The sequence below is a fragment of the Chaetura pelagica genome, unplaced genomic scaffold (assembly GCF_000747805.2).
Source record: "Chaetura pelagica isolate M959 unplaced genomic scaffold, ChaPel_1.0 scaffold101, whole genome shotgun sequence".
In the NCBI taxonomy this organism is placed as follows: Eukaryota; Metazoa; Chordata; class Aves; order Apodiformes; family Apodidae; genus Chaetura; species Chaetura pelagica.
Window position 1 is genome coordinate 7,135,752 of NW_009952564.1, and position 12,812 is coordinate 7,148,563.

The following is a 12,812-nucleotide window of genomic DNA, read 5'->3' on the forward strand; positions in this document are numbered from 1 at the left end:
GAGAACAAATTAAAATTAATGGAAGATGCTTTTTGATTTAAAATGTTATTTTAGCACACCCAATAATAGTCCTTTTGGTCCAACCCAAAACATGTCTCTAGCTTATTACTTATTATAAGCTGCTGAGTCAGGACTATTACAGGACACTGGAAGAGACAGTGAACCATTAGAAAAGTTTTTTTTCTAGTCTTGTTTCTCAAGTATAGTGAGGTTAAAGGGTCCTGTATTTTTCAATCAACAACACTAGTATTAAAAAAAACACATAAACTGCTATAGCAAAATAAAGCATCATGGCATAATTTAACTTACTGTATTTTATTCTGTATTATTAGGGTTAAAGGACAGACTACATCCTTCTAACACTTATTTGTTAATGCATCACATCCTGTATATAAACAATCTGGTGAGCTAGAGAATACTCTTGATGCTGAAGTGATCAGAACTGGGTTTGTCTAAATCCACAGTAGTTTCTAAGGCATTCATTAAGAATGCCTCAGTTGTGGATACGTGTAGAGTTGCTAGTTACAACATTACTGATCATTATACTTTAAATCGGATCTTAAAATATGAAGCTTATCTGGGGAGAGAAATGTTTATATCCTGTCTATCTTTCCCATAATTAGATCTTATACGACGTTTACAATGATTAGTTGTTTTATTTGTTGAATTGTTTTCTTTCTAGGCCAGGATAATGGTTGACCCTGCGAATATACTGCAGGTTCATCACCAGTAGAAACAAACACATATTATGTAGATTATTTTAAGTTACCTCTCCTGTTCCTTCCCATCCAAAAAAATAACCTACATTCCAGTTGCAAGAGAGCAGACCTTGACTGATTACTGTTAGGCCTTATAACAACTGGAGTAGCTGGGCAAAACTCAGTCCTTACCGAGTGTGGCAGACCATCTGGTGTGGCAGTGTTTAGGCAAACAAAGATGAGGAGGCCTTGTTTTCTTAGAATAACTCTATAAACATTTTGAATTAGTGCAGAAAAAAATCCCTTGGAAGTTTTTCAGAGTTACAGATCAGCTGGTTAGACAACTAATGATTTGTGTGGCTAAGTTACATGGTACTTTTGTATGCAAACTTCATCCTTGGGTTTTCTCTCCTAGCTCACACTTGGCACTGACCTGTTTGAAAACATTGCTCGTTTAATGTATGACTGCCTGGACTGGAGAAGACAGCATTGTAACTACTTGGAAAACACCAAGTTTATTAACGTGACTGCATTATCAGAGAGCAAGTTGATACAACCACCTGGAAATGAGGCAAGGTTACCTTGTGTTGTACCATGCTTCTTGTAGAGAATAACTACTTATAGACTTGAATTGCCTGCCTTAAATTCTGCACTGCAAAATTTTCCTTGAACCATCACTCCATGTGTAATTTTCCGTAAATAAAATTGGGATTTTTGTCTTCAGCATTTAAAACCTCAAAAACAGGGGGGAAGAAAAAAAAAGCTGAGCATTGGGGAAACAGAAAAAGGAAAATTTGAAGGTTCATACAGACGTGAAGTATCACAGGTGTAAAAATCCCTTAAATATATTCTGATGACACTTTCATGTGTCTGAAAAAAACAATATGCCTGTACAGAGCTACTATGACTTATGAGTTCAAATAGTAAAATATTACTAGTTCAATGCAAGATCAGTTTATTTTGTTTATGGTGGACAAGAGCTTAAGTGAGCAGAAGAAAGTGGCTTTTAGGGCGTGTACTAGTTGAAGGGAAAAAATGGACTTAGTCCATCTCTGGCAATGTTACTGAATGCTCATTCAAAGTATTCATAAAACTACATTCTTACTATCTTGTTCTATTCAGCTAGGGAGGATTTGCCTCCCTTAACACCAACCGTTTAAAAGATTAGCATCTAGGGTGAGTAGCTAAAGATAAATTCATTTCTCCCACCTATTCATGTAGTTCTCACTCATTCCACTGTTTTTGAGGGATTTTTATCTTTTCTTTGTTGTTCCTTTAGGTGCAGACAGCATTAGAGATTACACCTTCAAAGACAGAAGGGCAAGCAGAAGTTCTGCTAACGACAATTTTATCACAAGGTCTGTCTAAAGGATTAAAGCACTGGTTTGTGGCTGTTCAGGCTGTCATACCATACATTCGTCTGACAGAACAAATCCTGAAACTGCATAGTAAGCTGAAGATGTGCTTTGATGTTGTGAGAGTATTTTCTTGGTGAATACACTGTGAAAGTCTGTGGAAACTGCGGTGGTGATAAAAACGTTCTTTAGGAAATAACTTTTTCCTCTCTGTTTCTAGTCACTGTCAGGATTAAAAGCTCTGCAGTAATGGACTTTGATGGTCTTTTCTAAGAGAAATTGTCTGAAAGTTGAACTGCTTGGTAATGTAAATTGGCATTTCTGAAGAAATCGATCTTAATGTTTTATCCTCTATTACAACAGAGGAAGAAGCTTCTTTTTTGGCTGATTCTGTGGACATGAGATATTACAATGACTTGCTGAGTCAGATTCCTGAGGAGTGCTTTTCTGTACCCTTAATGCTGAACTGCATGTTGGAACAGGTGTGAATATTCTCCTTATAATTCCTGTGGCTGATTTGGCTTAGACCTGGTATGATAAATTAACTGGAGATCAATAATTCATTCTGTTTCACCTAAAATAAAAGACTTTGAACAGAAGCACTTAGCAAGCAGGCTTAATACAAAGGAATTGCAGCTCAAAAGTGGCTTGTTTGATTTTCTTTCATACTGTGCACTTACCCTGTATGCGCACTGTTATTCCAAAATTATTTTTTCCAGACTACAGATCCAATATAATGAAATGAGGAAAAATATCTAAATTCTTAGCTTAATGTAGTTGATACTGGACTTGTACTACTATACTCAGTATAAAGGTCTTGGGACAAGCCTAACATAGAAGTGGCATGTGTCAATGCTAGTGCTAGACAGATCTGGTTTCTGTTGAGTTCAGGCACAATCTGTAAATTAGCAAAAACCCACACTATGATTTGGAAACCTTCCTGCTTTTAGAAATAGAATTTTAGTGCAATCGTATTTTTTTTTTAATTCTGCAATTTAGTCTAAAAATAGACTCGGGCAAAAATATTCAAAATAAGGTCCAACACCTGGCACAAGATCAGTTTTTAATTATCTGCCTTCATTAACAATTCCTAAGATTTCAGTTTGGAATTTTTTTTTCCTCGTCTTTCCAAAAGAGAATAATGGGAGAAAACATGTAATTCGATTTTCCATAATCTTTGCTTTTGAGCAGTAACTTAACATGGAGAATTGCATTTTTACAGCTTGTGGAAAAAATATTGTGGTTTTCTATCTTGGCCAAATTTAGGGATGTGTGTTGTAGCTTATAGCAAGGTCTGCTTGGTAGTATCAGTGAGGTTAAGCAGCAGTCATACTGTAATGAAAGTTAACATAGATTCTGTTTGCCAGGTTATTGCAAGTGAAGAAGACCTTACACCCCCTAGTCTGATGGTGCCAGAGCCCCGGGCAGACGGGCTACATCATGCTATTGCAGATCATATAGCCTCTGTCCTTCCTTCTCTTTCACTCTCTGAGAGTGAAAAAGAGGTTTGTTTTGTCTTTTGTTCATTTCCTAAAATGACAACTAAATCTGATTTTGGGGGTTTAACACATATTTCTTTTTAACAGGATCTCTATGACTACTTTTCTCCTAAATACAGTGAAAAAAAGACTGTCACCCCCAAGTACCCTCTCTTATTTAACTACCATGATACCCTGGCCCAGCGGTTGCACCTGCTGGAGGTATAGTGCTACCTTATATACCTTATATAGTGCTGTAGTTCTAAAGTCCACAGGCAGAAAATATTCAATGCACTAGAAAGGGTGGAGTGGTGTTATAAAGCAGAATAGTACAGGCTAGAGTTTTCCTGCTGAGATGAACACACGAACACGTTTTTAGTCTCCATAAGAAGCAATGACTTACTGCTACTGAAATAGGACAGATCACAGACATAGAGCATTAAATTGATTCAGTGATCTGTTTGCATTATTAGGAATGTTTAGTTTTTGGGACAGATGAGAGATTTTACAGAACTCTGTTGATTTACTGTAATACAACACTGATGAAACTGCAGAAAATTAGTGTAAGAAAGGATCCAGAATTTGTCAGTGAGTAGAAGTGTGCTTAGGTTTGTGGGGAAGTTTACTGTAACTCTGGTTCTTTGGTTTTTGTTCCAGGACCAGAAGAGCTTAGATCCAGAAAAGATTGAATATGAAATGATGGATAAACTGCCTCTTACAGAACTTATCCATTTCACCCTTCCTTCAACAGAAAACATCACTAAACACTTGGCCAGAGTTCATGAGCTCATGCATTATTGTACCAGGGGTAAACTGATTTTCTTTCTTACTGATACAACTTCTATTTTTTTCTTCTTGTTGATGAACCTATTAAATAGCAGGAATTTTGGGATAAGTTTTTTCATCTGCCTAAAACCTTTGCAGAATTTCACATTTCCACATTCTTGCTCACACCTTAACCTACTCTGCAAGTTAGGGCTGACTTTAGGCCTCAGTTTAATGGTTAATGAGCAAGGCTGTACAAGTATTAAATATTGTGTGACTAAGAGCTGTAAGTATGTTGGAACGCATTTATTTAGTTATAGTCACAAACATACAAACACTAAATCTGAGAAAGGAAAAAAAATAGTTGTATACATTTCTGGTTTGATCCTATGATGATTTTGGGAGACACTGGCATAAACTGTTTATTTATCAACACCCTTTTGGTGGAGGAGCACATATATCTGAGGTAGAAGACTTTTTGGACAATAAGTGGCTTTCAGAAGAATGTATTCTGTATGAGCTCTTGGTGATAACAACTAAATGGCTTCTATAATAGTTCCTTTATCAAACCAAGAATGAATGAATTTCTTCAAACATAATCACTTCTGCAGTTACCTTTCTTGGATCATGCATACAGCCATGGCATACACTGTGAAACAGTCCCAAAGACTGCATAAATACCCTTAGGCAGATTGGAAGGTTTACTGTAGACTACTAAGAAATATAAACATCCAAATCCCTTTGGTTACATTTATGCCATCAGGTAAGGCACAGGATTTGAAGGTACTTTCCCAGCAATTCAATCCTGAAATCCCTTGTGTTGGGTTAATTTACATTTGCTGTATTGTTTCTAGTAGTTGGTATGTTCATTTTGGACATTAAGCTATTAAGGTATTGCTGTAACATTCCAGCTGATGGGTATTAAATTTGATGGTCTTCACTGAACCATTCTATACTGCCAGACTCTCCCAACTGTTTAACTTAGCTAGTAATGTCTTCATTTTGAGCAAGAAGATGATTGGTTTGAACAGGAGATGAGAGATCCATTTTCAAGATGCGTGACAGGCTCAGGTGTTGACTACCATAAAGACACATTACAAACTGAAGATACTCTTTGTATTATTTGAGCACTGAGCTACCGGTCTTAAAATTCAGTCTATTGTGATTATCATTCTTATATAGACACCAGTGTATAGACAGAATTTATTATTGCCTTTGGACTTTGCATGGTCTTATGTAAAATATGTGTAAAATTTTGTCTGAAGAGAAAAAAACAGATGCGTGATTGGAGAAGCGAAAGATAATTTTTAAAAATTGTGATAATGGAAGCTTCTTCGTGATCTGAAAATAACTAGATGCTAACTGGTATGAAAAAGTCTACTCAGATTTTAAAATCAACATCTTTTATATAAAAGTTAATGAGCCAAGAGGTATTCAGATGTAGGAAACACTTCATTTAAGATGGATTAATAGTTAGGCATATAATTTTGCAATTTGGAAGCATTAAGCTTTGAATGCAGTCTGGAATGTAGCTCACATAATTTGATCCAATACCATTAAGGAAATTGTTGTTGGCTTTTGCATGGTTGCCAAGAACAATACACTTACATAGTGTTATATTTATCTTCTGCTGAGCCATAAGGACATTTTTAGTTAATGATTTTAATTCTTTTATAGGACTTCTGAGTTGGACTGAAGTAGAAAGAGCCTTCAGAGTGTTTACTTTTGAAAGCCTGAGGCTGACTGGGCTGAGTGACTCTGGTCTCCTGGAGAGCTCTGGAACTATGGTTGGAGGTGATGCTGAATTGTGTTGTATCCCTTGGGATAATCCAACCATGTTTGCAGGACAGCTGAGACAACGCTTCCTTACGGAAAAGAAGCTTAGTGAGCAATCTCCAAAAGATTCTGGTAAAAACCTTTCTGTTTACATTACTCCTGAAGAATTTAATCTGTTACTTATTTTACCATATCTTTTGCTATTTCCGGGCTGTGATATTTTTTCCTGTTCAAATCACTGAATTTCAAGTATTGTAGAGTCTGTACACTGAGTATCTTTGTAGAATGACTAGATAAAGACAAAAGTGAGCTATTTTGTATGACAACATTAACAGTTCATTTAAGCAACTCTTTAAAATCATATCTGTAGAAAAGTATGTAGCAGAAAACTGTTTTATTGCTTATGACATCACATATATTTTAGAGACATAAAATACCGAAGACGTGCTTAAATACATTTCTGAATACAGACTTCCATGAGTTGTGATGGCAGCAGAGTCTTTACAAAGTCAGTAGCAACCACAGAGTGAAAGCAAAAGTGATGTATATGGTTAATTAGATGATTAGTTGTGACTGAGTATTAGGAAGTGGAAAGGATCTGTAACTTACACATGAGGACTCTAGAAGGTGATATAAAAAGTTGAAAATTAAAAGAAAAGTGTGCTATGCATTGTAGTTATACATGCATACATACTTTTTCCAGTAAATATTTTTTCTTCATTTACAATCTGTATAGTTAGTCTATCTTTAGCAATTTGTATGTGACATTTGAGACATCACAACTGTCGCATTCATATTAGAATGGGAAGATTTTAGATAAAAGGGACAGAGATGGACAATTCTTGTAGACAATGCAGAGTGAATTTTCTATGAGTTCTGCATCTTCTTCTGAAGATTCTAACATAAGGAAAAGTTGGCCTGTAGTTGTGCTGGCAAAGAAGCAACATTACAATCAAAATATTATTTTTCTGAGACATGAGAAAAATGGAAATTAGATCAGTTTAAGCTGCTATACCTTTAGGTTCATGACTTTGCCCATGCTTTCTTAGTGTAGTTGTCTAAGCAACCAGCTTAGATGGGATGCTTTCCTTAGAAGGTCTGAGCAGAAAAAAATTGATCCTGCATTTCTGCCTTTCTTGCAAATTTTTAAAACCTTTCTTTGGATGTTAGTTTATTTTTCTTTTCTGCTAGTCAAAATGCTAAATATTGCAGTTGCAAACATAACCTTCAACTTTTCATCACTCTGCAACAGTAAATACCAATAAGAGTAAACTTTTGCTTTCAGATTTCTTAACTCTTCTAAAGGCAGTCAGTAAACAGGTATAATTTCCTAGAAGAGCAGAGCCTAAGTATACATATCTGGAAGCTTGAGCTGTTTATGAGCCACTTATGAAAAAAAATTCTCCAGAGTATTTTCTCCCAGGAAGAGTATTTTTCTTGTATGTGTGAATTTTCATCAAATATTAGTGACATCTGCCCTTGCTCTGCACCTAAATAATTCTATTAAAAAGGAATTATTAAAAAAAATATGAGAACCTAGAAGTTGGTCTCCAACTCTCCGATATATATCACGTGCCCTCTGCAACAATGGTTGTTTATCAGGAATAACTGGTCAGATCTTCACCAGGAGTAATATTTTTTTAATAGCTTGTAGTATAAATTCAATTATTTTCAAGTTTTAAATATTGCATTTTTCAAAAAATATGTGAAAATATATATAAAAATACCCTGATTTTGCCTTCTTCTTTATGCCATCTGTGCAACAGAAAACTCATTATGGCTTCTTTTGTATACTAAGCAGAAAAATGGTTTGGGGTGTATGAGTCTTGAGGACACTTATTTTTAATCTTTTTGACCAAGCAAGACCAAAAAGGACAGAGAAAGAGGATGATTTAAGTGGATGTTATAAGAAGTTATTTTCTTTTTTTAATGAAGTGGCTGACACTTGTTGTCCCTGGATTTAAAAGTGCATTTTTTGGAAAGAAGTGTGGCAGAGCTGAAAATGTATTTATTAAACTACTGTCATAAAATAAAGCTTCAACTTGATAGCATTCTCATCAGGAAGGGTAAGGAAATTGCCTCATTCCAGCCTTAGTATTTAGGGCTGAAATTTCTGGAATGAATCTTAAAATTCTCCTTTTATTTTCCCGAACATACAGGAAGAAATGATAAAGAAGGAAGAGATGGTCGGGCTGGTCCGGTTTTGAAGAAGGGGCTGAATCTTTATTCTTCTGATATGGCAAGTGTGATATATGGAATAAACTGTGCTCTATGGCATGAGACAAGAGAAGATACTGTTCAGTGCCAGGACTTGTTACTGTGGATTCCTTTGCAATGCTGCATACAAATGTTAATTTTGTGATGTTTGGTGAATAGTGCCGTAAACACTATGAAATAATTTTCTGAGTTCTAAGGTGATGGGTCTTGGTGGAGCTACTAATGACAATCTTATGCTCATTTCTCTGAATACCAGGACTCGAATGCTAGCAGCAAAGATTGAAATTGCCAAACTGTCACACTAGTAGATTGTGTAGTTTGGCATCTCCAGAAACACCTGCTGGCTGTGCAGCCCTGGATAAATACAGCAATTTGAAAATTACTTCATAGAACATGTTTAAATATTCATAATTGCTTACAGAACTCAGAAACATATAACCTAATAATAAAAATATTTAGATTATGGTTGCCATAAAGAAAACCAAGACCAAAAACCTTTGGGAGTAATTGCATTTTTTTATTAAATAGTACCATATGAATCTACACATGTGCAGCATTATGCAATTTACTGTGATGCAACATGGGATGCTGTCTATTAAGTCAACAAGATTACAGTTAATTTAATACAACTGACAGTGAAATGTTGATATTCATTATGTTGATGTGGTGTATTTTGAGGCGAATCTAGAAAATTCTGGCCTAGCAGCAAGCTTAGAAGATATCAAAAAGACACAGAGGCGTTGTCTGACAGACTGGACTTTGGCTGAGCATTTTCAACCCCATGTTCTTCTTCAGGTATATGTGAACTGCTAATTTTGTACATAGTGTCCCCTCAGAATGCTGTACAATGAGTTAGTAGCAGTGTACAGGGTATTTCTTGCTGGATAATTGATTCAGTTTTATCCCTTTTAATGTTTTTACCAAAACTCCTTTTACTTTAGCTGCTTTTCAGTTTATTATGTGAAATTTAATTTGTAATGGCTTTTTATTTCCTGCTTTGGCTACACTGCAGCGGTACTTTTTGAAAGCAAGTCTTTTTAGCCAAATGTGTGATGGAGAAATAATTATCTTGACTTCAGGGGTGATCCTACCTGGCAGTTATGGGACTTACTAGTGCAGTATAAGTGAAAGCATACTTTGCAAATACCTATGCAGTGTATGTTTTCTGGGCAAATAGAAATTTTTTTTGTAGTGGTAGTTCACCCTTTCAGGGCTACAAACTTCATCTTTAGAAGTCTTGCAAGCTACAGACTAACACTCATCTAGCAGAAAGACAGAACAAAAGTGGAAGAGTTCAAGTGTAGATGGCTTACGTTGGTGGGCATTCTTTTGGGAGAAGTGGATTGTTAGTTCCTGTGCTGCCTTGAGCTTCATATGCTACAATTCAAATTCAAGTATCACCTCCTCCAAGCCTCCAAGCAATGCAACCCAACAAAGAGGAAGACAGACAAGAATGTCAGGAAGCTGGCATGAATGAACAAGGAGCTTCTGGATGCACTTAGATGTAAAAAGAAGGTCTAAAAAGGGTGTAAGCAAGGACAGGTAATCTGAGAGGAACACAAAGAAGTTGTTCGAGCAACCAGGGATCAGGTTAGGAAAGCTAAAGCCCACGTAAATGTGGCCAGGGACATCAAGGGTAAACTCTGTTGTTATCTATTTGTTATTACTTTATCTCAGTTTTGGGCCTAGTTGCGGCTGGGCTGGGCTCCGTGTTATTCAGCTCAGGAGAGCAGCTGGTGTTATGCACATCCACTTGGCCCTCTGTTTATACCTTTCAAGGTTGTTACCAGCTCAGAGTTTGCTAGGACGTTTCCTTTCTCATAGGAACCTTTTACTGCAGGTCAGGGCCTGCAAAATGAGAGACAAGAAGCAGCTGAATCATAGAAGGGAACTGATGCAGGCATTTTGAGAGATGGAGCGTCCTGCTACAACTGGAAAAGGGGAGATGTAGCACCCATTTTCAAAAAGGGAGGAAGGAAGACCCAGGGAGCTACAAGCCAGTCAGTCTCCCTTCTGTGCCCGGGAAGATCACAGAGCAGATCCTCCTGAAGTCTCTGCTAAGGGACATGGAAAATGTGGAGGTGATTGGTGGCAACCAGCATGGCTGCACCAAGGGCAAATCGTGCCTGACAAATTTGGTGGCCTTCTGTGATGGCAGTCACAGTCTTGGTGGAAAAGGGAAGAGCAACTGACATAATCTACTTGGATTTGTTCAAAGTGTTCATCGCTGTCCTACAAAACATCCTGGTCTCTAAACTGGGAAGGTACAAATTCAATGAATGGACCACTCGGTGGATAAGGAATTGGCTTGATGGTTGCACTCCAAGTCTAGTGGTCAATGTCTCAATGGAGACAAGTGATGAGTGGAGTTCCTCAAGGGTCGGTACTGAGACCAGTGCTGTTTAACATCTTTGTCAGAGACACGGACAGTGGTATCAAGTGCACCCTCAGCAGGTTTGCTGATGACACCAAGATGTGTGGTGTGGTTGGCATGCTGGATGGAAGGGAGACCATCCAGAGGGACAGGCATGAGAGGTGGGCCCATGCCAACCTCATGAAGTTCAGTAAGGCCCTGTACTGGAGTTGGGGCAATCCCCAGCTCAAATACAGGTTGGGTGGAGAATGTATTAAGAACAGCCCTGAGGAGAAGGACTTGGTGATGTTGAGTGATGAGAAGCCCAACATGAGCCACCAATGTGTGCTTGCAGCCTAGAAAGCTAACCCTGTCCTGGGCTGCATCAAAAGAAGTGTGGCCAGCAGGTCGAGGGGAGATGATTCTTCCCCTCTACTCTGCTTTTGTGAGACCCACCTGGAGTGCTGTGTCGAGCTCTAGAGTCCCCAGCATGGGAAGGACGAGGAGCTCCTGGAGCAAGTCCAGAGGAGGGCCACGAAGAGGATCAGAGGGCTGGAGCACCTCCCCTATGAAGACAGGCTGAGAGAGCTGGTGTTCCTCAGCCTGGAGAAGTTAAGTTTCCAGAACGACCTTATGGCGGCCTTCCAATACTTGACGGGAGTCTGCAGGAAAGCTGGGAAGGGACTTTTTCTAAGGGCTTGTAGTGATAGGACAAAGGGTAATGGTTTCAAACTGGAAGAGGGGAGATTTAAGTTAGACGTTAGGAAGAAATTCTTCACTGTGAGGGTGGTGAGATGCTGGAACAGGTTTCTCAGAGAATCTGTGGCTGTCCCCTCCCTGGAAGAGTTCAAGGCCAGGTTGGATTGGGCTCTGAGCAACCTGGTCTAGTGGGAAATGTCCCTGCCCATGCAGGAGGATCAGAACTAGATGATCTTTAAGGTCCCTTCCAACCCAAACCATTCTATGAATTCTTATTTGATCCTGTCACATGCTTGAAGTCCAAAGCACTTGTTTAGTATCACAACTTTAAAGTCTGGTCAAACATTCCAGTACATGGGGAATTTCTTCTCATGCAACATATATAGCTAATAGTAACTATCAATAATTAGTGAACCTTTTCAAAACTTATGGAAAATAATTGCAGCAGAAAGTAACATTTTATTGCATCAGAAGATAGCATTTTGTAATATTTCTTTATTTCTTTATACTACATGTCACCTGAACATAATTTTTATATCATCTGCTATTAAGGTTTTCATGTTTAAAGAAGGTATTTGTTGATAGGAATTATTTCAGTTTTACTTCAGTTACATAGTTCTGTAAAAATAAAATGTAAGGCTTTCCTCTAGCTATAAGTTTTAGCCTACAGACAATGTAAACATTGAAAATGATGGGGCAGTACAAAACAGTGGAATAATGTAGAACACAGTAAATGTCAAAGATGTTCAGGTTATAGTATATCAAAGTAAATAAAAGGTAAACTTAACTGAGCTTTCAAATTATTTATTTATTTCAATACTTTATTATTTAAATTTGTTTAGATATTTATTTCATATATAAGCTTTATTTAGCCATAAACGATTAGTTTCAGAAAGTGGAGCATAGTGGCTGCCTCTTCTCAGTAGGAATAGCAGTGGATTTTAAATTTCCACTTGCCTGAACACTTCAGATTGCAGGATTCCAAATGCTTTCTGTATGTCTTGTAGGAGAATGAAGTTCTGAAGTATCCTTTGCTAAAAGCTGTGCTCTGCATCATCTGTACACATGCTAATCTCTGGAGGGAGGATGTACCTTTATTTCTTTCCTTTTCAGGTTCTTCATGCTGCATCTCAGGAATACAGATGTATTGATACCTTTCATTATACCCAAGAGAACTCTTTGCTAATGGTTCTCCACAATCCTATGAATCAGCATCGTTTGTGCCAAGAAACTTGGAATACTTCATTGCTCTCTAATGTTGGTTTCAGGTAGCTGATTTTATCTTTCATGTGTCATTCACAGTCATTTTCAATTAAAGCCTGCACTGTTGTACTTTGAGGCAAAGGTTGGAAATTAAAAGATATCGCAGTGTAACACATTTTTGAGAAAGCTGGTTATGCAGGTGGAGAACAGCGATATATAAAAATAATTCTATTGAGACAAAGCTTTTCAAATGAGGAGGACCAGGCCA

The 12,812-nt window shown here is 37.6% G+C and overlaps 1 protein-coding gene across 1 annotated transcript in view; it reads left to right on the forward strand.

Annotated features, from left to right (window-relative positions):
• The window catches only part of SPAG17 (sperm associated antigen 17), a 91,610-nt gene that overhangs the window by 21,431 nt on the left and 57,367 nt on the right, over positions 1-12,812 (forward strand). Inside the window, 10 exon segments of the mRNA XM_009993419.1 lie at positions 1,114-1,282; positions 1,988-2,056; positions 2,417-2,535; positions 3,421-3,558; positions 3,640-3,753; positions 4,189-4,339; positions 5,974-6,204; positions 8,232-8,311; positions 8,968-9,084; positions 12,455-12,609. Coding sequence (XP_009991721.1) covers positions 1,114-1,282; positions 1,988-2,056; positions 2,417-2,535; positions 3,421-3,558; positions 3,640-3,753; positions 4,189-4,339; positions 5,974-6,204; positions 8,232-8,311; positions 8,968-9,084; positions 12,455-12,609 — 1,343 coding nt within the window.